General features: G+C 38.8%; 2 protein-coding genes across 3 annotated transcripts in view; one reads left to right on the forward strand and one right to left on the reverse strand.

Moving 5' to 3' along the window:
• The window catches only part of RAB3GAP2 (RAB3 GTPase activating non-catalytic protein subunit 2), a 96,275-nt gene that overhangs the window by 57,151 nt on the left and 13,788 nt on the right, over nucleotides 1-25,336 (forward strand). For both annotated transcript variants that reach the window (XM_073884081.1, XM_025892026.2), the window contains exons 14-26: nucleotides 1,334-1,550; nucleotides 2,106-2,249; nucleotides 2,466-2,548; nucleotides 2,902-2,966; nucleotides 6,213-6,303; nucleotides 8,370-8,497; nucleotides 11,027-11,243; nucleotides 11,619-11,716; nucleotides 16,689-16,794; nucleotides 17,050-17,210; nucleotides 18,315-18,543; nucleotides 22,559-22,732; nucleotides 22,838-22,944. In XM_073884081.1, the coding sequence (XP_073740182.1) occupies nucleotides 1,334-1,550; nucleotides 2,106-2,249; nucleotides 2,466-2,548; nucleotides 2,902-2,966; nucleotides 6,213-6,303; nucleotides 8,370-8,497; nucleotides 11,027-11,243; nucleotides 11,619-11,716; nucleotides 16,689-16,794; nucleotides 17,050-17,210; nucleotides 18,315-18,543; nucleotides 22,559-22,732; nucleotides 22,838-22,944 (1,820 nt within the window). The remainder of the gene's footprint in view (nucleotides 1-1,333; nucleotides 1,551-2,105; nucleotides 2,250-2,465; nucleotides 2,549-2,901; nucleotides 2,967-6,212; nucleotides 6,304-8,369; nucleotides 8,498-11,026; nucleotides 11,244-11,618; nucleotides 11,717-16,688; nucleotides 16,795-17,049; nucleotides 17,211-18,314; nucleotides 18,544-22,558; nucleotides 22,733-22,837; nucleotides 22,945-25,336) is intronic.
• The window catches only part of IARS2 (isoleucyl-tRNA synthetase 2, mitochondrial), a 77,151-nt gene continuing 72,128 nt past the window's right edge, over nucleotides 20,314-25,336 (reverse strand). The window contains exon 24 of the mRNA XM_073884083.1: nucleotides 20,314-20,397. Within this exon, the coding sequence (XP_073740184.1) occupies nucleotides 20,329-20,397 (69 nt within the window). The 3' untranslated portion in view covers nucleotides 20,314-20,328. The remainder of the gene's footprint in view (nucleotides 20,398-25,336) is intronic.

A 25,336-nucleotide genomic window follows, 5' to 3' on the forward strand; every position in this document is an offset into this window, starting at 1 on the left:
GTCCACTTTGAAGATGATTTCCTGCCAAGCTTTTACTACAGTGCATTAGACAGGACTTAGTCACATAGTCATACCTAACTATAAGGGAGACTTGAAAATATGTAGGCACACTGTCAACCTGAAAAAGATAAAATCTCTTTGACCAAGGAAGAAGGGAGAATGCATATTTTGGAATCATCTGGAATAGTAACATGTCAGCACAGACAGGCTCCTTGTTAGAAACCACAGTTATGATGCAATCTGGTCTGTACTGTGAGCAATGTGAGGAATAATGGATTTGAGGACATTAAGTTACTCTGGACAGATTGAGACCACTGTCACCTTCTTGCCAGAGAATTCCTGCAGTGTTCACCTGTTACATGTTTAAGTGTCTGTAGAAATAGGTTTTACAGGGCACCTGGGTGGCTCAGTGGTTGATCGACTGCCTTCAGCTCAGGTCATGATCCTGGAGTCCCGGGATCGAGTCCTGCATCGGGCTCCCTGCTCGGCAGGGAGTCTGCTTCTCCCTCTGACCCTCCCCCCCTCTCATGCTCTCTCTCTCATTCTCTCTCTCAAATAAATAAATAAAATCTTTAAAAAAAAAAAAAGAAATAGGTTTTAGTGCTGCAGATATATCATTTCTTCTTGGGGTTTGTCTTCTGAAATAACATGAAGGGTGGTTCTCAGCAAGACTTTTCCAGAATATAGAAGACATAAGTACGTCAGCTGGTCCAGATCCACTGTAGCGATCTTGTTGCTGGTACTGTTGTTTTTCCTTCTGCAGCTGGTGCAGTTTTCCCCCATACTCAGAAGGGAGGGGTCCCCCTGAGATAGAAGACAGTATGAGCTATAGCTCTCTCTCATAGGCCAGGATTTCCTGCCACCACCTTGCACTGCATTCTCCCTGTCTGCATAACCCCAAGGGTCTTGAAAAGCAGAAAGTCAAGTTGATTTTTCTCTTACATTTTATATGGACTTTTATTTAAAATCCAAACCTGATAACCTCCCTCGGATTTTTTAAAGGTAGATAATTTTCTTAAAGGGAAGGAGGGGAGAGAATGAGATTGAGGAAGGGTACTCATGAAGCCGTAATGATAGCTGTTGTTTTTGTTTTTTTTTTTTAAGAAAAAGAAGTGATCAGGAGCAAATATAACAAAATACTAAGATTTAATAAGACGGTGATGGATTCAGTATTATAATTACTGTCTTTTCTGTTTAAGATATTTCATACTAAAAAGATAATGTACTTATATAGCTTTTCTTAAACCCCTTTCTAAAATATCCCACAATGCTTCAGAAAGCTATGATCAAACCTAGATTAACTAATTAGCTTCCCTTTTCCTTGGTCTCCAAGGGTATCGCGATGCACAGATTGGTTGGATCCAAATTGTAGAGGACCTCCATGAAAGAGTACCAGAAAAGGCGGATTTTTCCCCCTTTGGAAATACTCAGGGTCCAAGCCGAGTAGCGCAGTTCCTTGTGATCTATGCACCAAGAAGGGGAATCTTAGAAGTGTGGAGCACACAGCAGGGACCTCGAGTAGGAGCTTTCAACGTGGGAAAGCACTGCAGGTAAGCTGCAAACCCTGGCATTTTCCTGGTTACAAAAAGGAATGCTTTTATTCAAGTCTTTATTAAAGCTGCTTAGTAGGTTGCAAGTTGTTTGAGAATTGTGGTGTTCTTTATTCTGGTTTTCCCTGTGAGTGCCTGCTATATAATTAAGGATTAAGTATTTAATAACAAAAAATCTTACCATGATATGCTACCGAATTTAATAAAGTTACCTGTGGTGCTGCCATTTATCCCCATCCCTTACTTACGCTGTGGAGGCTCAAAAGGAGAGATTGCTTCAGATTCCTGTGGTGATGATGTTAAGTGAGGTGAAAGCTTTGTTTGTCATTGCTACATAGGCCTGACTCCTTCCGTGTTCTAGCACATTTTAACAAGGCAGAACTGTACCAGTCAGGATCTATTTTACTTATGCTTTTGTTTCAGTTAGTGTTTATTTGCCTTATTAGTGCTTCTGAATTGATAGTAATGTAGGGGTCCCTAGCTATAATAAAAGCACTTTTGGCATTTCTCCTTTTTCTCTAATAATCTTACCATATTGGTTTGTGACTTCCTCAGGCTTCTGTATCCTGGCTATAAAATAATGGGCTTAAATAATGTTACCAGTCAGAGTTGGCAGCCACAGACTTACCAGATCTGTCTTGTTGATCCAGTGTCTGGAAGTGTGAAAACAGTAAATGTTCCTTTCCATTTAGCACTGAGGTAAGATTCATCCAGTGTCCCTCTGCTAACTTTTCCATCCCTTATTTTGCTCTTTGTTTTGTAGTTACCATTTTGTTGTTGTTGTTGTTTTTCTCATTAGACAGATATCTTTAAAGTTAAATAGGAAGAATATAAAGGAAAAGAGTTGGAGTGTGTCAGACTTAGAAGGAAAGCAATTTCACATTCTGTAAGAATTTGTTGTATTTATTGTTCTAGTGACAAGAAGTGTGAACGAGCCAAGGACATGCACCTAGTGAAGAAGCTGGCTGTCCTGCTGAAAACAAGACCTCCTAACCTCGGTGCGCATCCTTTAGCAAAAAATAGTAACGCATACTTTTGTCATTTTCTGAATTAATAGCATATTCTAAATGCAGCAATCAGAATATTTCAGTTCATTTTTGAGCTGTTGTAACTCCTTGAAATAAGGTGAGGTGAAAGTAATCATGTATATTTTTAATTGGAATTGCTCTGTAAATATGAGGCATGCCCTCTGGGAGATACTAAAATTTGTAACAATAGAACAATAATGGGAGAGAAACCAGAAGTCTCTGAGACTGGCTGATAGCTACAAATATGTGCATTCTTCTTTCAGAATAAAGTTTACCTTGTAACAAAAGTGGAAAATTTACCTTGGTTAATTTTCTCTTTGTAGATTTGGTTGAAACACAAATAAAGGAATTAATTCTTGATATTAAGTATCCTGCAACCAAGAAACAAGTAAGTATGTATAATATGTGAACTTTCCTGCTGAGTAGCTGGGGCATATTTCTCTTAAGAAGGTCTTTATTTTCCTTTTTCCCTCCAAACATGACAGGCTGACCGCTTCTTTCCTGGTTTTTATTCACGCATCCTTTTTATGTTTACATGTGGAAGTTCCTCTTGTCTCTCTCCTTTCCTCCTTTTTTAAATTAAGTGACATTACCATACACGTGTGCATGTTTGAAACACACATCTATACGTAACATATTCTCAGAATAAAGAATAATAATGAACACATGTGTGTGACCACCCACCTTAGGAAATAGAATGTTACCAAGAACTCTGAAGAGCCCTACGTGTCCCTCGTCAAGCCCCTTCTCCCATTCCTAAGGTAACCAGTGTTCAGAATTTTGTGTTTCTCTCTCTTTTGCTTTTTATAGTTGTATTATTTCTGTATGGCTCCTTTAAAACATCTATGCATTTTCTGCCTTTTAAAACTTTGTATCACTGGAGTCGTGCTCTGTGTCTCCTTCCTGTGACTTCATTCCTTCAACAGTATGTTTCTTTGAGAGGTCCCTGTTGATACACGCAGCTACAGTGGGCATATACTGTGTCTACCACTATACTTGATTCACACTCCTCCTGTCAGGGGGCATTTAGAGTTGTTTCCAGTTTTTGCTATTACAGTGATACTGTGATTATCCTTAAACCTAGGATACTACATATCTTTATGTTCCCAGGTGCACATATGCGAGAGCTTCTCTTGAGTTTGTACCTAAGAGGGGAATAGTAGTGTGCTGAGCTTCTCCAGCTGTACTAGTTGATGAAAGATTGCTTCTCAAAATACTTGCACTAATGTATGTTCCCACTCGTACCGTGTAAGAGGGCCTGTTCCTCCACAGCCTCAGCCTCCCATGGTATTGGCAGACTTGTTGCCTTTTGCCAGGTTTGTGGTTCTAATATGACAACGCACTGTGATTTCTTTTACTTGCACCCTCTTCTCCAAACCCCTCATAATGCTGCTCAAGTTCTAACTCTATAAAAAAATTTTTTTTAAGACTTTATTTATTTATTCGACAGGGAGCTCAAGTGGGGGGCAGAGGCGGCAGGCAGAGGGAGAAGCAGGCTCCCTGATGAGCAGGGAGCCCGATGCAGGGCTCATGACCCGAGATGAAGGCAGCCGCTTAACCGACTGAGCCACCCAGGCGCCCCAGGTTCTAACTCTATAAATTCTTCCACAGCTCTTCAATCCCCATGGACACCTCTGAACTCCTACTCTGCTTTTAGTCAGAACTGGATAGCTAATGGCTGCTTGTTCTCTAATTATTTCTTATACATGAATTGTAGCTCACCAGTTTTTTCCTTTTTACCTCTTTTAAGCTCCTTCAAGTAGGGACCTCACCAAATACATCAATTTCATAATCCACAACAACTAAAATAATGCTGGATATGTGGGAGTAAAAATTTAGTGAATATTGATTTCTTTTTATTCCCTTTTATTTTACTGTGGCAGTCATTTTTTAAAAATACTTTTCATTGTTTTATTGTAGAACTGGCAAGTCCCTGTGACTTTTTTTTTTTTTTAAGAAAAGGAGGGTGGGGAGGGGCAGAGGGAGAGGGAGAAAGAATCTTAAGCAGGGCTCCATGCCCAGTGCACAGCCCGACACAGGGCTCGATTTCACAACTGTGAGATCCTGACTGAGCTGAAATCAAGAGTCAGATGCTTGGGGCGCCTGGGTGGCTCAGTCGTTAAGCGTCTGTCTTCAGCTCAGGTCATGATCCCAGGGCCCTGGGATCGAGCCCTGCGTCGGGTTCCCTGCTCCGCGGGAAGCCTGCTTCTCCCTCTCCCACTCCCCCTGCTTGTGTTCCCTCTCTTGCTGTCTCTCTCTGTCAAATAAATAAATAAAATCTTAAAAAAAAAAAAAAAAGAGTCAGATGCTTAACTGACTGAGCCGCCCAGGTACCCAAGTGCCTGTGACTTCTAATCAAGTTTTCCATTCTGCTGACAGGGCTAATTGGTTCTCCTCTTAGGGCAAAGTCTCAGTTATGAAAGACGACATTCCTGTGACAAGGTGGGCATCCAAGAGAGGTAGTTTAGAGGACCTGTGGTAGAAAGGGAGGGTTATAACCCAAACAAGGTACCGTCTTTTTTGTCTTACATCATGGAACAACAAAATTGGAAAAGTCATCGTACTACAGACTGTCTTCTTGACCTTTTAAAAATTATTATACTACTGAATTGTGTGTGAAACTATGAATTTTATAAAAAATGCTGGAAAAGCTAATAGTTAAAGTTGTGTATTTTTAACACTAAAAGGAAAAAAAACAGTTTAGGCTTTGGAAGAATGAATAAATAAGCAAGCGGTAGACAGAACAGAGACAATTCTGTTTTGCTGGGTATTTGCCTTTTTCAGTCACTTTCTTTATATCCACTATGTAGTTGCCTCATCATGGGCTTGACCACCCTCTTGAGCCACTCTCAGAGCCCCATTTCTTACCTACCTAAACACACACACACACACACACACACACACACACACACACACACAGGTGATTGTGTTCCAATCTTTGTCTCATGCTACATTCTCAGCCAACTTTTGAAATTATTTAGTCTTACCAATAAAAGCCAGTTTAATGGCCTAATATGAAAGGATAAGTATGAACTTTAACTGCTGTGTCTACCCATTGGTGATTCTGATGGTTGCTTCTTTCGGCATAAAGAGAGATTGTGGAACTGGTGGTGAAGGCTCTTTATCTCCTGGGGAGGGGCAGGAAGAGGAGGGTGGGGTGGGGCAGGGAGCATCTATATATACACCTTGCGTGGCCTGTATATTCACCCAGCCATGCTCAAATGCGGTCATTAAACAGTAACTGAGTTGTTGTCACCTTTCATCATTGACACAACAGTAACAGCCTCTGCTTTTCATTTATGCCTGTGGAGTATAGACTTGCACTCTTTTTATTGGTGAATAGCTTTATCATGGTCTTTGTTTCATCTTGGCCATTCTGTTAAATACCAGTTGCCTTCTAGTTGTTTCATTGAGTCTGGATTTTTTGCCATTCCACCATAAGGGGCATGAGATGAAATTGATTGCATAATAGATATGATGCAACTCTCCTTCTCAGGTATGTACATGGAAACATCTTAACTATGGAGCTTCCCTTCGAAATTTGGGGTACTGAAGGTGTTGGCATAAATATAAAATTTAAAAAACAAAATCGTTGCCGTCTGATTGTTAGAATTGCTCAATATCTTTCTTCTAGGCTTTGGAAAGCATTTTGGCAAGTGAACGATTACCATTTTCCTGCCTTAGAAACATCACTCAGACTTTAATGGACACTTTAAAAAATCAAGGTAATAGGGTTTGTACTGATTGGAGGTTCTGGTCTTCAGATTTTGTAATTCTGATTATAAAAAGCTATTCCTGTTTATGATATCATCATGTTACTTCAATGTGGAAATGCTACAAGAAATAAGGAAACTTACTTCATACCTTTAGTATTTGGAGACTTTTTTATTCCCTACTTGGTGTATGCAGCTGATCTTCATCTGAGCTTTCTCTGAATATAGTTTCTTTCTGTAAATATTTCTCTTAAAAATCTTTCTACCCTGAGGAAAGACACCAGTATAGGATGGTGAGAAGTGGTTATTTTGTTACAGTCATTCATGTGTGAAAGGCAGCAGCCTGAGGGGAGAAAGTTAGCTGGTGGTCTGCAAAAAACAGTGGGGCTTTATTGCTTTCAAACTGTCTTTTACTTAGCTTTAGGGAAGGAGAGTGATTTCTGTAGATGAAGCATTCTCTAAATTTGTTTTGACTGAGAGAATGATTTAAAAAAAAAAAAGGTACGCTTTGAATTAACGTTCTGTTACTGTATGGAATCCACATTTTCTCCTCTGCTTCCCTCATGAACAGTAAGGACTTCCAAAATTGGACTCTAAGTAAATTATTAGCTCTGAGTTTGCTGGTTGTTTTTTACTGTTCAAAATTTGTCTGAAAAAGAACTACATCTCTAACTGTGGGATTTTAACTCCCTACTCTATCCAGCTGACCCGGCAAAATTCAATTTGTTCTCAATACCTAACATATTAAATTGTAGTGTGAAATATGTAGACTTCATCTAGCTGTGGACTTTTTGCTTGTCATGTTAGTTATATAAAGCCAGCTTTATATTTATATTTAAGCCAACTTAAAGTGGCTTAATAAACAGATCATAGTATCCCCCTTCAAGACTTTAAGCATCCTAATGTTGAGATTTTTTTTCAACACATATTTAAAGCTGACTTTTGGAAAATAGTGAATTTCTTTAGTATATACAACTTGTTAGAAATATTTCTTTTAAAAAACATAGTATGTTTATAAAGCTCCCCCATCCCTCCAGGCTTTACCGAAATCTCAAAATTTATTGAATCAGAATTTATCTTGCACTGGACAAAATACAAGTAAACCAAATACCAGTGTTGGAATTCTATAAAATCATCACCAGTTTCAAGTTCTACCCATAATTGAGATTCCTAAAAATTTCACCTATTTAATATGCTAAGTTTTGATGTAGCTCTACCAGCTCTTGGAGGTAAAATCCCTGCCTTTTAAAAGAGTAGTTGTTTCATATTAGATGATAAATATTTAAATTACCTTGAGGGAATGTATTATGTAGAGAGTATTTCTCTTTTTATTTTTATTTTTATTTTTTTTATTTTTTAAAGATTTTATTTATTAGAGAATGAGAGAGAGAGCACATGAGAGGGGGGAGGGTCAGAGGGAGAAGCAGACTCCCCGCCGAGCAGGGAGCCCGAGGCGGGACTCGATCCTGGGACTCCAGGATCATGACCTGAGCCAAAGGCAGTCACTTAACCGACTGAGCCACCCAGGCGCCCAGTATTTCTTTTTTAAAAAAAATTCAAAAGCCTGACTGATGGAGAATCTTAAGTAGAATTGTACTTTGGTCTCTTTGCCAGCCTTCCTTGAAGATAAATCTGTTGCAGTCCGGAGTTTGTGCTTGAATTCTGGTATCTTTGACCACCATGATAGCAAGAGCCAGGCAGCTTTCTGTTTGTCCTCTATGAACAGAATTGGTGGCATATGAATTATGGGGTGAGGGAGAATATTTTCAAAGCTGTTTTCAGATCATTTTTTAAAAATTTGAGTATTAGACTAAGAAAGCTCTGCCTTTTTTTCTTTTTCTCTTTTTCTCCACCCCTCCCCCACTAGTACTATGCCTTATTTCATTAAAATATTTGGATATTTTTCCATGATGGAAAAATCATCTTTGTCTTAGTAATCTGTTACAGCTTAAGTATCTCAGTATTTAATAGACTAGAACATCAGAGAAGTATAAGATACTGAGTGTTAATGAAAGAAAGACCTTTTTATAAGTTTGTTAAATATATCTCTTTGATGTATTTTTTCTTCCACCTTTTAGAGCTTGAGTCTGTTGACGAAGGATTGCTACAGTTCTGTGCCAATAAACTGAAATTACTCCATCTTTATGAGTCTGTCTGTCAGTTAAATTCCCTTGATTTTCATTCAGACGCACCATTCTCGGATAATGTGAGTAATTCCATTCCTCATTATACAAAATAATCTCTGATTATTTTTAATTTTTTAATTGATAGTAAAGAAGTAGAAAATTGAGAATTTTTATGAAGGGTAAAGGTGTATTTTCTTTATAAGACCTGCTGGCTCTCTGTGCCTTAGTGCTAACTTTATATTATTTATGCCAAGATATTACAGTTTATTGTTAATCCATTTTCACTATCTTAGAAGCATTTGGTTTCTCTCAACTCATTTTTTAAGGTTGTTTCTGACAACATAACTGGACCAGGTTTGCCAGTTAAAATATATTCAGTTTACTGAAGTAGCAAAACTTTAATTTCTTTTAAAGAAAAAAAAAGATTTTGCTAAACAGAAGAGACTGGGTTTTTGGTGGTCTTGTGAACAAACTCATACAGCTTGTTCTCTTGTCTACTACATAATACTTAAATAGAAATTCTGTCTTACATCAAAGTGTTTATAGTAAATGTTCTATGTTTTCATTCTGTAAAACATTTAAAAAATGGCAGTACCTTGTAATCTTCATTATAGTGCAGTATTGCTCAATTCTGGAGCATGTAAGCAAAATTCTTACTTTTCATATGGAGAAATAGTTTCCTTGATAGAGAGTAGAGAGGAAGGTTGTCCTCTCTTTCTCTCAGATTACCGTGTGACTGTGGACAGCCTGCTTGCCTTTAGGGTCCATGTCGTCCACATATCTAAAGGAAAATTATTATTTAAGTGATTTTAGTGATTTGTCAAGTCACTGATAATACTTATAAAAATTATCTGGTGTATCTGAAACTTAATTGAAGTTTAAAGTGGAAACCTTTTATTTTAAATATACATACATGAATAAAAATTTTTGAACAGAAAAATGAAAGATTTTCTCTCTGTATTGGAAACTACTTACACATTCTAACATCTTTTTATCCTTGGGATTATAGATGGATTTCATAAAGCATTTTAACAGCCTTCGTAATATTCTGTGATTGCTATTATAAACAACAAAGCCATTTTTCAGGATCTTTTTATTTTTCTTTCTACTTCAGCAATAGTATAAAATCATTTCAAACAGTAAGGTCAAGTTGACTAAATTATGTCTGCAGGATTGCCTAGGTATTTCATAGATTCTTCAATGCCTAATTTTTTCATAAGATCCCAACTTTCCAACTCACCAAAGAAAGTTAAGTGTATGTCATTAGTAATCCCCTACAGAATTCATTTTCACTTGATAGCCCCAATACAGTATGTAAAGATAAAAATTACAAAATTTAAAGTTACCAGTTGGCTGATTTTTATTATTTTTTAAAGCACTTTTTAAGGATTAAAATTGTATTTTGCTGTGACCTTGTTTAGATCCTTCAAAAAATGTCCAGTCCACTTCTAGGCTGAATGGCTAATCTTGTGCCTGTAAAACTAAAATTCGAGTCTGGAGACATTTTTGTTGCTGTGGAATGTAGTTCATATAAGCTCATGTATAATAAATTCAGTATAGCTTTGAACTACTGTTGTGTGTTCATAGCGTTTGCAGTGTACTACTTGTTTTTAAAAAACAACAGCATGTGGTGGGGAGAAAGTTTTGCTTGCTATGGTGAATTTAGGGTCTTTTAAGCATATGTTAGTGTGTGTGTGTACGTTTATCCCTAATTTAGAAAAATAATAGTAAAATCAGGAGATGTTTTTGCACATATGGTCTGTAAAGATGGTTTGAAAGGTGGGCAGGATATATCTCTAACTTTTTTTAAATTTTATTATGTTATGTTAATCACCATACATTACATCATTAGTTTTTTGTTTTTAAAGATTTTATTTACTTACTTGACAGAGACACAGCGAGAGAGGGAACACAAGCAGGGGGAGTAGGAGAGGGAGAAGCAGGCTCCCGCAGAGCAGAGAGCCTGATGTGGGGCCCGATCCCAGGACCCTGGGATCATGACCTGAGCCGAAGGCAGACGCTTAACAACTGAGCCACCCAGGCACCCCTACATCATTAGTTTTTGGTGTAGTGATCCATGATTCGTTGCTTTTGTATAACACCCAGCGCTCCACGCAGTACGTAACTTTTCAACCTCTGTATCCCTGAGAGCCACGTAGAAGATGTATGTGTAGATACAGTGAGGCTTGGTTTCAGTATTTTTTATTGTGTTTATGCTGCTTAATAAATAAACATTCAGATAGGCCTTTAGTTTACTTAGAACCACAAGAGTTGCAGTTGATACTCTTGCAATTTTTTTCTGATTCTAAATTAATACTTTAGTAAAATTCAAACATTTTAAAAGAGTATTCTCAAAAAATTGTATAAAAATCATACTTTTAGTAATATGTAGTGTTTCAAGATAAGTTCAAGTTACTTAATATCCAGTTCATGAGTTTGTGAGTAAAGTTTTAAGCAGAGTACATTGTAGCCATCACATTAATAAGTCATCATTTGCTTATAGTCTTGCATTTCACTTCAGATAACAGGGGCAACCCTGATGGCGGAGTCATAGGAAGAGATACAGTGTATTCACAACCTTTTTTTTTTTTTTCCTATTTTTTTTTAAGGACTTGGCTGTGTTACTGAGGCTTGATGACAAAGAACTGCTTAAGCTCCAGGCATTACTAGAGAAGTACAAAGAGGAAAAAACCAGGACTGCTACAGTCCGATTTTCTGACGATAAGGATGGTGTGTTACCTGTAAAAACATTCCTGGAATATTTAGAATATGAGAAGGATGTGATCAACATAAAGAAGATAAGTGAAGAGGAGTATGTGGCTTTAGGTAGGTGGAATGATAAAACTGCTCTTTGAATCCTGCCTCTTCTGGAGGAAAGCCTGGCAGGAGTTTACAGCATCTCAAAGGTTCAGTTTGTTTTAAAATTAACCTAAGAATTTAATGTATATTTTCCAGTGAACAGAAAATACTGTGGATATGTAGGCACTATGTCGTACAGGTTTTATTGGCTAATATGTATACTAAAGAGACAGTGTTAGGTGATGATTTGCCCTCTGCTTTAAAATCAAGCAAACTGAGACATTAATTTCTTTTTTCTCATGCTAGTTTGCCTCTCTGGGGATCTAGATTGCAGTTCAGGAAGAATGTTAGTCCAAATGGTAAGTAGCCATTGGTTAATGCATTTTGCTTTTGTTTTACTAGGTAGTTTCTTTTTCTGGAAGTGTTTGCATGGAGAAAGCTCTACCGAGGATATGTGTCACACTCTGGAGTCAGCTGGACTTAGCCCTCAGCTGTTGTTGGTAAGCTTTCTTGTTGTTGCACATTTTTCTTCCCTTCTCATGTCAACCAGAAGTGTCAGTCCTTTTTTTTTAACCATTGTCCAAAGCGTATCATAGAACATACATGAAAACCTTCCAAAAGTGATCAAAGAAATTTATAATCACCATATTTAATTGAGTAATGGTATTTTATTTTTCTAATTCCCTGTGAATTGTAGCGGGCATATTCCATGGTCAGCCTAAAATAAATTTAGAATCTGACATGTATGCATGCATTTATAGTGGATTGTGATCAACAGGGAAATTGATCATATTAGAAGTAAAAAAGATCTTAGAGAACAAAATCAACTTCCCTTAGAGCAATACAGAATTGTTATCAAACATTCCCAAACTTTGAATATATGTTAGGGTTTAGTCTCTGTGCTATAACAAATGTAAAACAGAAGAATCATTCACTAGAAAACAATAACAACACTAAATGTTTGCCCTTCTGCACAGGACAAGGGAGGTGACCCTGCCGTCCTCCCTTGTCTTTACCCTAACCACTCACATGCACACATACACACACTTTCGATTCCCGCTAACACCCTGCATTTTGGCCAGGATCTGGGAAAGCTCCTCTATGAGCTTGTTGACTGTGTTCATGTATTGTTTTAATTGAACATTTACATCCTATAAAAACAGATTCCATTCTTTGTCCTTTGCAGTATGTATGTCAGGAAGTAAGGCAGTTAAAGATAGGCATAGGTTTTACATGGATGTTCATAAGTGGCTTTATTCATAGTAGCCCAAAACTGCAAGCTACGCAAATGTCCTTCGGTGGGTGAGTGGTTAAACAAACTGGTACATCTTTACCATGGACTGCTCCTCAGCAGTAAGACTCAACCTTTGATTCCCACAATAATTTGAATGAACTGCAGGGAAAATATGCTGGGTGGAAAAATGCCCAGATTGAAAAGACATGTACTTGCATGATTCCATTTTTGTAGTGGTCATGAAATAGCACTGTTATAGAGAAGAGATTAGTGGTGGTCAAGGGTGAGTGAGGGTGAGTGACTGTTGGGGTGGGTGTGGCACAAGGGAGTCTCGTGCTGATGTAGAGTTGAGTGCTTGATCATGGTGATGTTTTTGAAAAGCTACACATTTGATAGAATTGTGTGCACACACATATTGGTGCGTGCATTATTGGTGAAATTTGAATTCGCTCTGTGGATTTTACCAATGTTAATTTCTTGGTTTTGATATTGTATAAGATGTCAACATTAGGGGAGGCTGTGGGAAGGGTGCATGGGACTTCGTTGTGCATTTTTTTTTTGTGCCCCTAGTAAATCTATAACTATTATAAAATAAAAAGTTAAAAAGAGAGAAGGTATTTATTATTCAAATTTGAGATGCTTAAATGAGTACAAGGTACTTCTTATCTTTACATTGTGTTTAATCAGTATCAGTAAAATGTCTGCAGTAAATCTAGGGTTCAAGAAACATTGGGAAAAATGAACCTTAAATCTTTCCTCAAGCCATACATAAAAATTAACTCAAAATGCAACATAAATATAAGAGCTGAAACTACAGAACTTACAGAAGAAAACACAGGAGAAAGCTTGGTTCAGGAAAAGAATTATTGGAATTATGTTCGTGAAGAAATTAGGGTGTGTGTGTGTATTTTTTTTTTTAGGTTGTGTATGTTGTTAAATTTGGAAATCCGTCTGGATGTACTATGCCCACCAATTTTTCTATAAAACCTAACATATGATTTAGTCAGAATTATATATTCTATTAACGTAATTCACAGACAACAGCCCGATAGTTTTTTAAATGTTTAAATGTTTAAAACTAATTTAATGTTTAAAACTATAATTACCCTCACTGGAATTTTATCAAGTTTTAATTCTGTATACTAAAATAGACCTAGTTTTCAGGAAAGACTAGAAAATAAGGCTCATTCAAAAAACTGACAAAAGTTTAAGAAGAGACAGGGCTAACAGATGGCTTCTTCATGTTCTATCTGCCAGCATTTCTGCTGAGGGAAGGATTAAAACATCTGGGATGTTAATATTACAGGGGGAGGATACTTAGCAAAAAGTAATGTTCATTAGGCATTAGAAGCATCTACCAAGAACCAGTGGGATTTTCTACTTCATTCTTAGGTACAGGTGTTTACCAACTCTTAGATACTGCTTTACTTAGAAAAGAGGAATTAACTAAATTTCCTCTCAAGTTTTCTCTTAATAAAAATCTAATACTCAGATATCATCTGGTAATATGTCAATATGTGACATTTATATGTGAAATAACATAGTGTACATTTATAATATGAATATCCACATTATGAATAATATGTGACATTCTTTGCTGTGATGTATTGAAAGGATATTTTGTATTTACAAGTTATAGAGATCGTTACCTTCTGTATACTCTCTTTTTCTGTTTTGTGTGTCTGTGTATGTTTTTTTATGTGGTATCTTATCTCTGTGTTCTCCTCTTTGGTTATTTTTCTCCTTTTACCTTAATTTTTCCTGAAGCTTAAAAAAATCTGCTGCTTATAAGTGGTTCTAAAATTGTGTCATTGTGTTCTGATAGCTTCCACAGCAGCCCCTGTTTCATTCCAACTTTTTACATGCTAACTAAAGCATGACTGATTGACTTTTTTAAAGTTAATAAACAAGAGGAGCACCCACTAAGTTATAAGCAAAGATTACCTTGTTGCATGAGAGTTAGAAACAGGGTTGACCTAGAGAGAGATGGAAGGAGAGTTAAATAGAACAGGGTTTTTTGTTTTAGAATTTGCTAAATAAAGGTGGTGGTAGATAGGGGGAGTGGTTAGTTGGAGAGAAAAATGAAAGAGTTTTTAGTATGAAGAGGGAGTCAGGTCATGGCATTTAATTTGTCTAGCCTTTTGGGTGGTCCATCTTTTTGAGCATTTTGAAACTTTGTTGCTGGTGAAGAGATGAATCAAGCTTTGAAAGACACTAAACCCATAGGTGTGTTAGAAACCTGATATGCTCTTAAAATACCCCTGCTCATATATTTTGGCCTAAAATTAATCAGAGTGAACCCAGAAGATAAGTTCTCCCATCCCCCCTCATTTCCTTTTGATTTGCTTTGTGTGCCCAGAACACTGAGACAGGGTCATTTCCAATTGATTTTGGAGTATCTTTGTTGCCTATACAGGCAGCTCATTGTTTTTTTTTGTTTTTTTTTTTTTTTTAGCCTGCCTGATGGTTATAAGTAGCTGTGTTGTGTGAGGTAATAAGGTCTAGAAGAGAGGGAATAACCTTGATAAATGGATAAAGTCAGTCAAAAGTTTGTGGACCACACAGGATGTTGTGTGGCAAGTGGAATGCACATGGTGTAATGACCCCAGTTTTGTAAAGCGGTGACCACCTCTCCCCCATGCCTGCTCCCTAATGCTTTCTGTATTACTTAGAAAGCTCCCAGTGGCTTGGGCATAGTCAGCTTTGTGTAACCATTAGCCTTTATTGTTGTTAGCATTGTCTTTGTCTTACGAATATGCAGGCAAATATGAGGGCACATATTTGGTTGTAAAAAAAAAAAAAAAGTTTCTTGGGGCGCCTGGGTGGCTCAGTCGTTAAGCGTCTGCTTTCGGCTCAGGTCATGATCCCAGGGTCCTGGGATTGAGTCCCGCATCGGGCTCCCTGCTCCGCGGGAAGCCTCCTTCTCCCTCTGCCTCTCATCTCCCTCTGCCTCTCCCTCCATCTGCCTCTCCTTCCATCTGCCTCTCCCTCCATCTGCTTGTGTTCCCTTTCTCGCTGTGTCTCTCTCTGTCAAATAAATAAATAAAATCTTTAAAGAAAAAAATAGGTTTCTGGATAAGATGAGGTAGAAAGGAGGCTGACAGAGAGAGCTAAGAGGGTTGAACAGAAAAGGGAGAAATAGACTCCTTTTGAAAGCGTGTGTTTATTTTTTATTTGTTCAAATTATGTGTACATGTACACGTCTATACACATGTACAGTTTTTTAAAGAGAATAAACATGTGTTAGAATCAGGCAGATCTTGGTTCACACTTCAGTCCTGACTCATTAGCTGTTTTGTGCTGGGTAAGTTCCTTTTCCTTTTCATCATTTGTAAAACCTGGGAGACTGTTCCTGCCACGTGGTGGTTGGGATTGGACGGGACGATGCCTGGCGAGTACTAACATCTCCTGGTCCTTCGGTCATCCTCCCAAGTTCATTTTCTTCACACATGACTTCAACTTCCTACTCTTCATTTTTGAAAAGTATTTGTACTAAGATATTTAAACTGGTAATCAACCTTTTATTCTCAAGCTTTTTTTTTGTTTTTGTTTTTACATGAAGGTCCTGCAGAATTAAAGCAGCCAGGCCTTTCACAACCACTAGTAGTTACAGGTGCGGTGCCATGCTGTTGGAGTTCTCATTATCCCAGAATTATCTATGTGCAAATTTTGTACATCTTAAAATATTTCAGTTTTAAGTAGATAGGCTGGTTCATGGGCATCTTAAAAGTCACTTACATTGATTTAGGTGTTTTTGCTTATAAAGTCTTTCTCATGTCTTATTAGTGATTTAAAAACTAGAATCTGATAGTTTTACTTATCTGTTCACCACTTCCAAGTCCACAGTACCTTGTGGCCAATGTGGGGGAAGGTCCCCAGCTCCAGACCCTCCCTTTCCTCCCATCAGCTGAGTGGCTTCTCACCAATCTACTCAGCAGTCTATGCTAACTTGGTAGTAACCTTTCTGTTAATATGCTCCCTAATCAAGGTTCAACCTAGAAGGCAATGCTTAACCCAAAGAAGAGATGGAAACAGTGGAAGTTCCATATCTAACAGATGGTAAAGAATCTTCTTAAGTAGACAGGGTACCTTGTTCTGCCTCTCATGTTACGTGATGTAATGAGCAGCCCCTTATTTCTCACCCTGAAGGACTGAATCCCTCATATACACATGTGCTTCCTTGAAAACTGCGGCATTTTGTTTTTTTATTACTGAAAATTATTTAAATTTGATTTCAGTCTCTGCTCCTGAGTGTTTGGCTATCTAAGGAGAAAGATATTTTGGATAAACCACAGTCTGTGTGCTGTCTTCATACGATGCTGTCCCTTCTGAGCAAGATGAAAGGTAAAAGGCTGGTGGCTATTGCAGTTCCATGGCCCTTGAGATGTAGACCACTGCTCTTGAAAATGACCTGAGCTGAAAACAGGCACTTAACTGGCTGAGCCACCCAGGCGCCCTGTGGGTTAATCTTCTAATTCAGAAATTTACAGATATGTCACTGGGGAATTTAGTTTCAATGTTATGTTTAATGTTAAAGGTTGAACAGACAGAATCAACGAGCTCAGAGTTTCTTTTTTAACTTTCTCTTTTTGCCCGTAGTGGCCATTGATGAGACCTGGGATTCCCAGTCTGTATCTCCTTGGTGGCAGCAGATGCGCACGGCTTGTATTCAGTCTGAGAACAACGGAGCTGCTCTGTTGTCTGCACACGTTGGGCATTCCGTTGCCGCACAGATCTCGAACAGTATGACTGAGAAAAAAGTAAGTGGGCGGGGGTGCACCTGTCCTTGGATAGGCTGGATCTCTACCTGTCCAGTCTGCTCGTCCTTGTCTGGGGCTAGAGTGTCTTTGGTGTTATGAAACATGTAGAGTTTGAAATGTGTGTCCAGCAGGTTCTCATTTGTCTTTTTGGGAGTGAGGGGTGCTGCCCTTAACTTGTTTATTTAGATGGCATGCATACTTGAACTTTGCCGTCACCTCATACTTTCCACTTCGAGGGGAAAAGTACTGCAGTTGGAGGGCAGAGACCTGGCTCTCTGCCAGCAGCTGGGGATTTGTGGTAAGTCCCTTAAACATGAGTCTCCTACTTCAGGTTCTTCATCTAAAGGAGGTCAGGGTTAGACTGCATTATTTCTGAGGTTTGCTGTAGCTCTTAAATTCTACAATTGTATTTATAACCCTCCCCCCTTTATAAACAAAAGTTGTTTTGGGCATAGAGTGTTGAAAGATTTGAATAAAAGTTTCCTATTGACTTTTTGCTTTGTGAGTTTTCCTCATCTCTTACAAAGACTCAAATTTATTTTTTTTAAAAAAGCAAAACAAACATCTCTTGTATCTCATGGTAGATCAAATTTTTTCTAGGGGGACATGGATTTAATTGGATGAGTCACTTAAATAGGCCTGTAGAGATTCACTTAACATTGTCAGTCTCAGTAGTTTATATGCTAAACTTAACATTCCTGGCTTAAGATGTTTATGATAATGGAAAGAGAAGGAATTTGAGACACATTTTGTATGTTGGAGAGTGCCTTCTGAAGAGTGAGCACTATCCTGGTACTGACAGAAAAGACCGTGGCCCTTGTCAAAGATGGTCCTGCAGACTTGTTAGTACACATCACATGAATCGGGGGCCTTGCCACAGGTCTTTCTGTAAATGTCCATGCTCTGTCACTGTTGCTCCTGAATCCAGTTTCCTCCTGTCACTCATGTTCCATCCAGCCAAGTGGTAATGTTTGTGAAGCAGAGTCTTGTGTGTTGCTTCGTGACATAACCTGATGGTCCTTCAGCTCTCAAGTTAAAAAGCTCATTCAAGTGACTGTTGATCCAGAACCTTTGCCAGAGTATCACCAGTGCATTTTCTGTTAGTTTTCCCAAACAGTTTTGGGTGCTGATTCTGAGGCCCTCACCGATTCCTGGGAGGCCCTTTCTCTGGACACTGAATACTGGAAGCTTCTGCTGAAACAACTGGAGGACTGTCTCATACTTCAGACTTTACTTCACAGCAAAGCAAACTCGTCAACCTCCAAAGTGTCGTCGCTACAGGCTGAGCCACTCCCGAGGCTTTCTGTCAAAAAATTACTGGAAGGAGGAAAAGGTAAGCCAGAGTTTATTTGAGCATTGCACCTATAGATCTACATGTTTATGGTATGGGCATTTCTGGTGGTTTTTATAGAAATGATTGAAAGGATGGGGAAAGAGAAATAGATTTAGATTTTAAAAATTAAAAATAACCTAATGCCTATTTCTTCTCAGTTAATCTTCTCAAAGTCTGCTTCTGTCAGTTCCCTGCTCAGGAATCCGCACTACTTCCCCCTGCCTTAGAGAATTAGCTGCGGTTCTCAAAGAGTGCTCAGAGGACCTCAAGAGCCCTCCCTTTTCCGACTTCATGTCTGTGGGAGGCTGGCTTTTCCTCCCTTACTTCAACCAGAACAGCAGATCCCAGTAGACGGAACGCAGAAGCTGATTGGAGAATCCAGATATAAGCTAGCCAGTTGAAGAGATTTGCAAAGGTTGTAGTGTTACTCCTCTCACTAAACGTCTTTTCTTGCTTTGGGAAATATATTTCCATAAAATGTTATTAACATGTAATAGGTTTATTATTTGTATTTAAAAATGAATTAATAAGAATATTTTAAAATTTTCTCAATTTTAACTTCTAAGAGCATAAATATGGATAAATATAATCCATAAGCTAAAGTTCTTTGAGATCGTCAGTAATTTTTAAGAGTTTAAGGAGATTCTGAGACTTAAGAAATTCGAGAACTTCTGGAACAAATAGAAACTGGTTCTCTAAGAACTTTTGGCTTTGAATCTAACCCATTTTTCCATTTCTTGCTTGTTGCTTGATTGTGGTTCAGATGAAGCATCTGTGTGATTCCCCATCTCTACGTCTGAGCCTGTCCCCTTCCCTTTCCCCACCTGTCCCATTCTGGATGCTAAATTGTACTTATTCCTCTTTCGAGGCCCGGCTCAAATACTACATCCTCTAAGAAACTGCTCATGATCCACTAGCTACAAATTTTTTCTTCTTCCTCCTAACTTCCACAGAACTTTATACCTCTTCTGTGATTTATCACTTTCTGCTGTCCTGGAACCATTGGGTTCTTGTGCTTATATCCTGCAGGACCATAAGCATCGTAAATTTTTAGTTGTCTTGATGTACTTTCTTTTTACCAGCAGCTCTGTCAGGCATTTGATACTGGACTATCTGTATTCCTGGATTTATAAATACCCATGTATTTATAGATTTTTATTTAGTTAACGTGTCTTCTTATTCTTTATAAGACTGTAAGCTTCAGCCTGAGAGGCAGGCTTTAGGTTTGGCACACATGTAGTGGCCTCCGGAGCTGCTCTCAAGGAACATAGGCTGCGGATGCCATCTTGGTACTTGCCTTCTGCCTTGTCCCAGTTTGCCGGTATAACCCAGAAAGAGCTTATACATTTGTTTGGAGCTCTGGTTTTTGTGACTGCCACCCAGGGGACATCTCCAGATCCCCTGGCTCTGGTGGCCAGTGGAGCTTATGCTTGTGGTCCTACAGGACTGTATATATTTGCATACTTTTAAAAGCTGATGTCTGACAAGTTGCCTTGGTGGTGCATTTGGTTCAGCGTCCGACCCTTGGTTTTGGCTCAGGTCGTGAGATTGAGCCCCACCCCGGGCTCTGTGCTCGGCGTGGAGTCTGCTTGAGAGTCTCTCTCCCTCTGCCCTTCTCACTTGTGTTGTATGTGCTTCTCTCTCTCATATAAATAAATAAATCTTAAAATAGAAAAAAGCTGATACCTGAGGTTCTGGCTTTCAGTCAGCCTGAATGTAGGTGGTGAAGATCCTCTCTTATAGGACACTGGCTGGTCTTGTCACATCCTCAGCTACTGGGAGCTTTTAAAAATCTACTAGGCTGCTTGGATAAATGACAAGTTTCATCTCCTGCACAAGGCCACTCCTTGAAGACTGGAAGAATCAAGCAAAAGGTAGAAATAGAGAAATATGTTCCAAGTCCAAGAACAAGATAAAACTTCAGGGGGGGGAAAAAAAACCTTAATCAAATGGAGACAAGTCATTTTCCTGATAAAAAGTCCAAAATTATAGTCAGGAAAATGCTCACCAAACTGGGGAGAAGAATGGATGAACATAGTGATAACTTCAAGGAGATGGAAAATAAGTAGACATCGCAGAGCTGAAGAATACAGTAACTGAACTCAGTATGTGCTAGAGGGTTTCAGCAGCAGACTCGGTGAGGCAGAAGGAAGGACCAGTGGACCCAAAGACAGGGCAGTAGAACTCACCCAGCCAGACGGCTGCAGATATAAGTTGTTAGTTCTAAGCTCATGGTAACCACAAAGCAAAAACCTGTAGTAAATACACAAAAGATAAAGGACTATAAGCATACCACCAAAGAAAGTTATCAAACCACAGAGGAAGAGAGCAAGGGAAGAATAAAGGAACAGAGGAATGATTAAAGCAGCCAGAGAATAACATGGCAATGAGCAACACCTCCTAGTAATTACTTTAATTATAAATGTGCTAAATTCTCCAATCAAAAGACAGAAGGTGGCTGAATGGGTGAAAAAAAAAACAAGACCCATATATATGGTGCCTAGAGACTCACTTTAGATGGATGGACACACAGAGACTGAAAGTGAAGGGATGGGAAAAGATACTCCATGCAAATGGAAACTTTTTTTTTTAAAGTTTAAATAAATTATGTTAAAAAAAAAGACTTGTGAAAAATTTTAAATTATAAACTCTACACTCCTTGCTGCCACCTGCTGATAGGGTAGGACCATCATTGTGATATTAACCTAAGCAATATAAGCAAGGGCTTGATTCTGGAATGGAAATTACCAAATGATTTGGAAGTCAAACATAAGAAATTGGAATACCCAGCACACTGCTGCCATTTATCATCCCTGATAATGGTGATTTTACTGTGAAGCGTTCTTTTTTGTGGAAAGGTTTATATTTGAATCAAAATAGGAAGAAAGAAAAGGTGTTGATAAATTACAGAAGAATGTATAATTTGGTTTAGGTAATAAACAGAGGACTCTTTGTCTTGAGTGTTTTTCAGTTTGCATTTAGAATTTTTTGGCCTGTGTCAATGATTGAAACATGGGATAGCATCATGTTTCTTAGATGTGGCTAAATTTTGCCCATAAATATTCCATGTAGGCAAGTTAGTTGACTATTAAAAGTAATATGTTGCCCTAAGAAGCCTAGACAGGTATCATACTAATCAGTCTGTTTCACTTACATGTAAATGAAAATGCTTTAGGGGCGCCTGGGTGGTTCAGTCTATTAAGCGTCTGCCTTCGGCTCAGGTCATGATCCCGGAGTCCTGGGATTGAGCCCTGTGTTGGGCTCCCTGCTCCACGGGAAGTCTGATTCTCCCTCTGCCCTTCCCCTGCTTGTGCTCTCTTTCACTCCCTCTGTCTCTCTCTCAGATAAATAAAATCTTTTTTAAAAAAATAAATGGGGGCGCCTGGGTGGCTCAGTCGTTAAGCGTCTGCCTTCGGCTCAGGTTATGATCCCGGGGTCCTGGAATCGAGCCCCGCATCGGGCTCCCTGCTCGGCAGGAGGCCTGCTTCTCCCTCTCCCACTCCCCCTGCTTGTGTTTCCTCTCTCGCTGTGTCTGTCTCTGTCAAACAAATAAATAAAATCTTAAATGAATGAAAGAAAGAAAGTGTTTTAAAGATGTATTCACCCCTTCATCTGTGTCTGATAAAGTATATTTTGAATTTGTGGACATAGAAGCTGTGTGGTGTACAAATAGGTATATGCATTTGTATTTATCTCATATGGGAGTATAGAGCTGTCCTTAGATACCAGTACCCCACTTGCCCTTGCCGTTTTTGGTGAACACTGTAAATATTCATTTTCTTTTTTTTCTTTTTAAAGATTTTATTTATTTATTTGAGAGAGAGAATGAGATAGAGAAAGAGAGCATGAGAGGGAGGAGGGTCAGAGGGAGAAGCAGACTCCCCGCTGAGCAGGGAGCCCGATGTGGGACTCGATCCCAGGACTCCAGGATCATGACCTGAGCCAAAGGCAGTCGCCCAACCAACTGAGCCACCCAGGCGCCCTAAATGTTCATTTTCTTATCTCCACACTGTAGGTGGCATTGCAGACAGCGTAGCCAAGTGGATATTTAAACAGGACTTCAGCCCTGAATTATTAAAACTGGCTAATAAGGAAGGAGATGCAGAAAACCCAGATGAACCCAAAGAAGGTATTAACAGAGGTTTACTTGAAGTGTCAGAGATGGACATGAACCTAGGAGCTATACCAGGTAATCCATAAATATGGAGAAATATGCAGTCCAGAGTGGAGGGGATGTGGCTGCGTCTTTGTTATGGAAAGAATAATAAATCTGTCACTCTCCTGTGGCTTTCAGACTTGCTGCATTTAGCCTATAAGCAGTTTCCGTGTAGCCTTGAGCTAGACGTGCTGCACGCACATTGCTGTTGGGAGTATGTTGTGCAGTGGAATAAAGATCCAGAGGTAAGATTCTCGCCCCTTCCTTCCTGTTAATTCTGTTGTTGTGCTCATGTTGTATATATGTGGGACTGTTTAATTCAGTAATTTACTGTAAACACTGGACTTTTCCCCTTTGGGCTGCCTCCGTACCAGGAGCTGTGCTAGGCCTTTTTCATGCATTCTCTCTCAGTCCTCACAGAGAACCTGTGAGGTGTGGAAATTGTCGCTACCCCACTCTGGCAAAGAGAAAACTAGGCTCAGAGAAGTTCAGTTCCATGCCCCAGGGCACACTGCTGCCAGGGTCTGGGCCAGGATTTAAGCCTAGGTTTCTTTGTCTTTAAAGCCAGTGTGTTTTGTCCCATCCTAGTTAGGTTGTGATAAGTATATTTTTTATTTCCTTATGAATTCCTGCATGAGACGGCACCTGCTTAATACTTTTTTTTTTTACTTTAAATTGTTTTATTGTTATGTTAATCACCATACATTACATCATTAGTTTTTGATGTTAGTGTTCCATGATTCATTGTTGGTGCATAACACCCAGGACTCCACGCAGGACATGCCCTCCTCAATACCATCACCAGGCTAACCCATCCCCCCACCCCCCTCTAATAGAAACTTTTTAATATCGTAGTTACCATGATAAAAGCCAGGGTGAAGATCCTGATGTTAACCTAGTGTCTGCTTGTTTAGATATCCCTGTTTGTTCATCACTTCTCTTATGTTTGTCTCAGAAAAATCAAGAAAGCCATGCTGTGTACAAGGCTGACTCTAGTCCAGGGTTAGCCTATGCCTTTTCAGCTCTCTGCTGGGGCATCATTTTCTGCCACTTTCTCTCCCAGGACAATCATAGTCTGGAAGCAGAATAGGAAGAAGGCCCCAAGCTGGGGAGCAGGAGACCTGAATTTGGGTCCTAGCTGAATTTCTGACAAGTGTCTGGGTTTGGGCCAGTCACTGAATCTCAGAAACTGTTCCTCCCTCTACATTTTTTTTTTTTTTTTTAATGAAGGTGCCAATCCTTCAGGATTGATGCCAGGATTAAGTAAGATGTAAAAACATAGGATGGATATTCCTCTTTGCCAATAAGTCCTTCACTTAGGTCTCCCTAGTCAGTGCTCTGGTAAATTATCCCTCTCAAAGCAAAATGCTTTATTGACCTTATGTCAGGTTGCACTTTTGAAGGAAAAAATCTCACTGATGAACCAATTCACACTAATACATTAATTAATGATACTCTGCCTCCCCCCAAAAAATGTTGTCTTTAATACATAATCACTTACATATTAAAGGAAAAGATTTTTTTAAAAAGTGCTTTAAACAAAGGAATGGGCTTTGATCAATTAAATCTTGACCAAAAAGTGATTTTAGCACAGGGGACCCTCCTGATGGCCCTCAAGTCACCCTCTTCAGTGGCCTGCTCTTGGCCTGAATGATAATTGTGTTTGGGCTCTCTACTTAAATGAAGATTTTTTCCTACATGAAAAAAGAATGTTAGGACTATAATAAGGACATAGTAGTTTCTAAAATCTGAATAGATTAATTCCAGATTCAGGTCTAACAGTGATATGTAAGAAGAAAACTCTGTTTTACATCATTCATTTATAAACTGAAGGCAGCTTGCAGACACAGAGCTGAGGTCAAGCCCCATTGCCTCTTACTCACCAGCTGTATGACCTCTGGGAACACTTCTGAACCTTTGTTCTTGATTTTTCTGCTAAAAGTAAGTGAGGACTTGTAGCTGTCTTGAAGGGTTGTAGCAGTTTCTAGAGAAAATGCATGCATAGTGCCTGACATTTTGACTGGCGTTATCATTGTCTATTTAAATTGTTAATATTTCAAATAAGTGGCCATATCTCGTTTTTTTTTTCTTGTTAAATAATTCTCTTTGCCCTATCTGACCCCTGCCCCAGTTCCACCATTTTACACACAGCTTCCTTAGGATCAAAACAATTGAAATTATCTGTGGGAAATTGCTAACTACACTATGTGTTATCAAAGGTGATATGTTTAGTGTTTGTAGCTATAAAATTATTTAGCAAAGATCTGGATGATTTCATCAGTTTTACATGCTATATATGAGTGTTATGTAAGCAACTACCTCGATTAGAAGGAGTTGAATTTCAGACATGTTTCCCTTCACTGCTTTAGTTTATCTCCTTGGCACCTCACTAACCTACTGTATAATTTACTTACCATATTTATTCAACTCCCTTGCTAGAATGTAACCTCAGTGAGGGCAAGGATTTGGGTCTCTGTTCATTACAGTATCTCTGGCGCCTCAGACAGCCTGGTGCATAGTAGTTGCTCAATAAATATTTGTAGAATAATGACTGAATGATATTTGCGACAAAGTAAACCCACATCTGTGTGAAATTCAAGTATTTATTAGAGAAAACACTGCTGTCCTGTCACAAGC

The sequence above is a fragment of the Callorhinus ursinus genome, unplaced genomic scaffold (assembly GCF_003265705.2).
Source record: "Callorhinus ursinus isolate GAN/ISIS: 27379988/994484 unplaced genomic scaffold, GSC_fseal_2.0 scaffold54, whole genome shotgun sequence".
In the NCBI taxonomy this organism is placed as follows: Eukaryota; Metazoa; Chordata; class Mammalia; order Carnivora; family Otariidae; genus Callorhinus; species Callorhinus ursinus.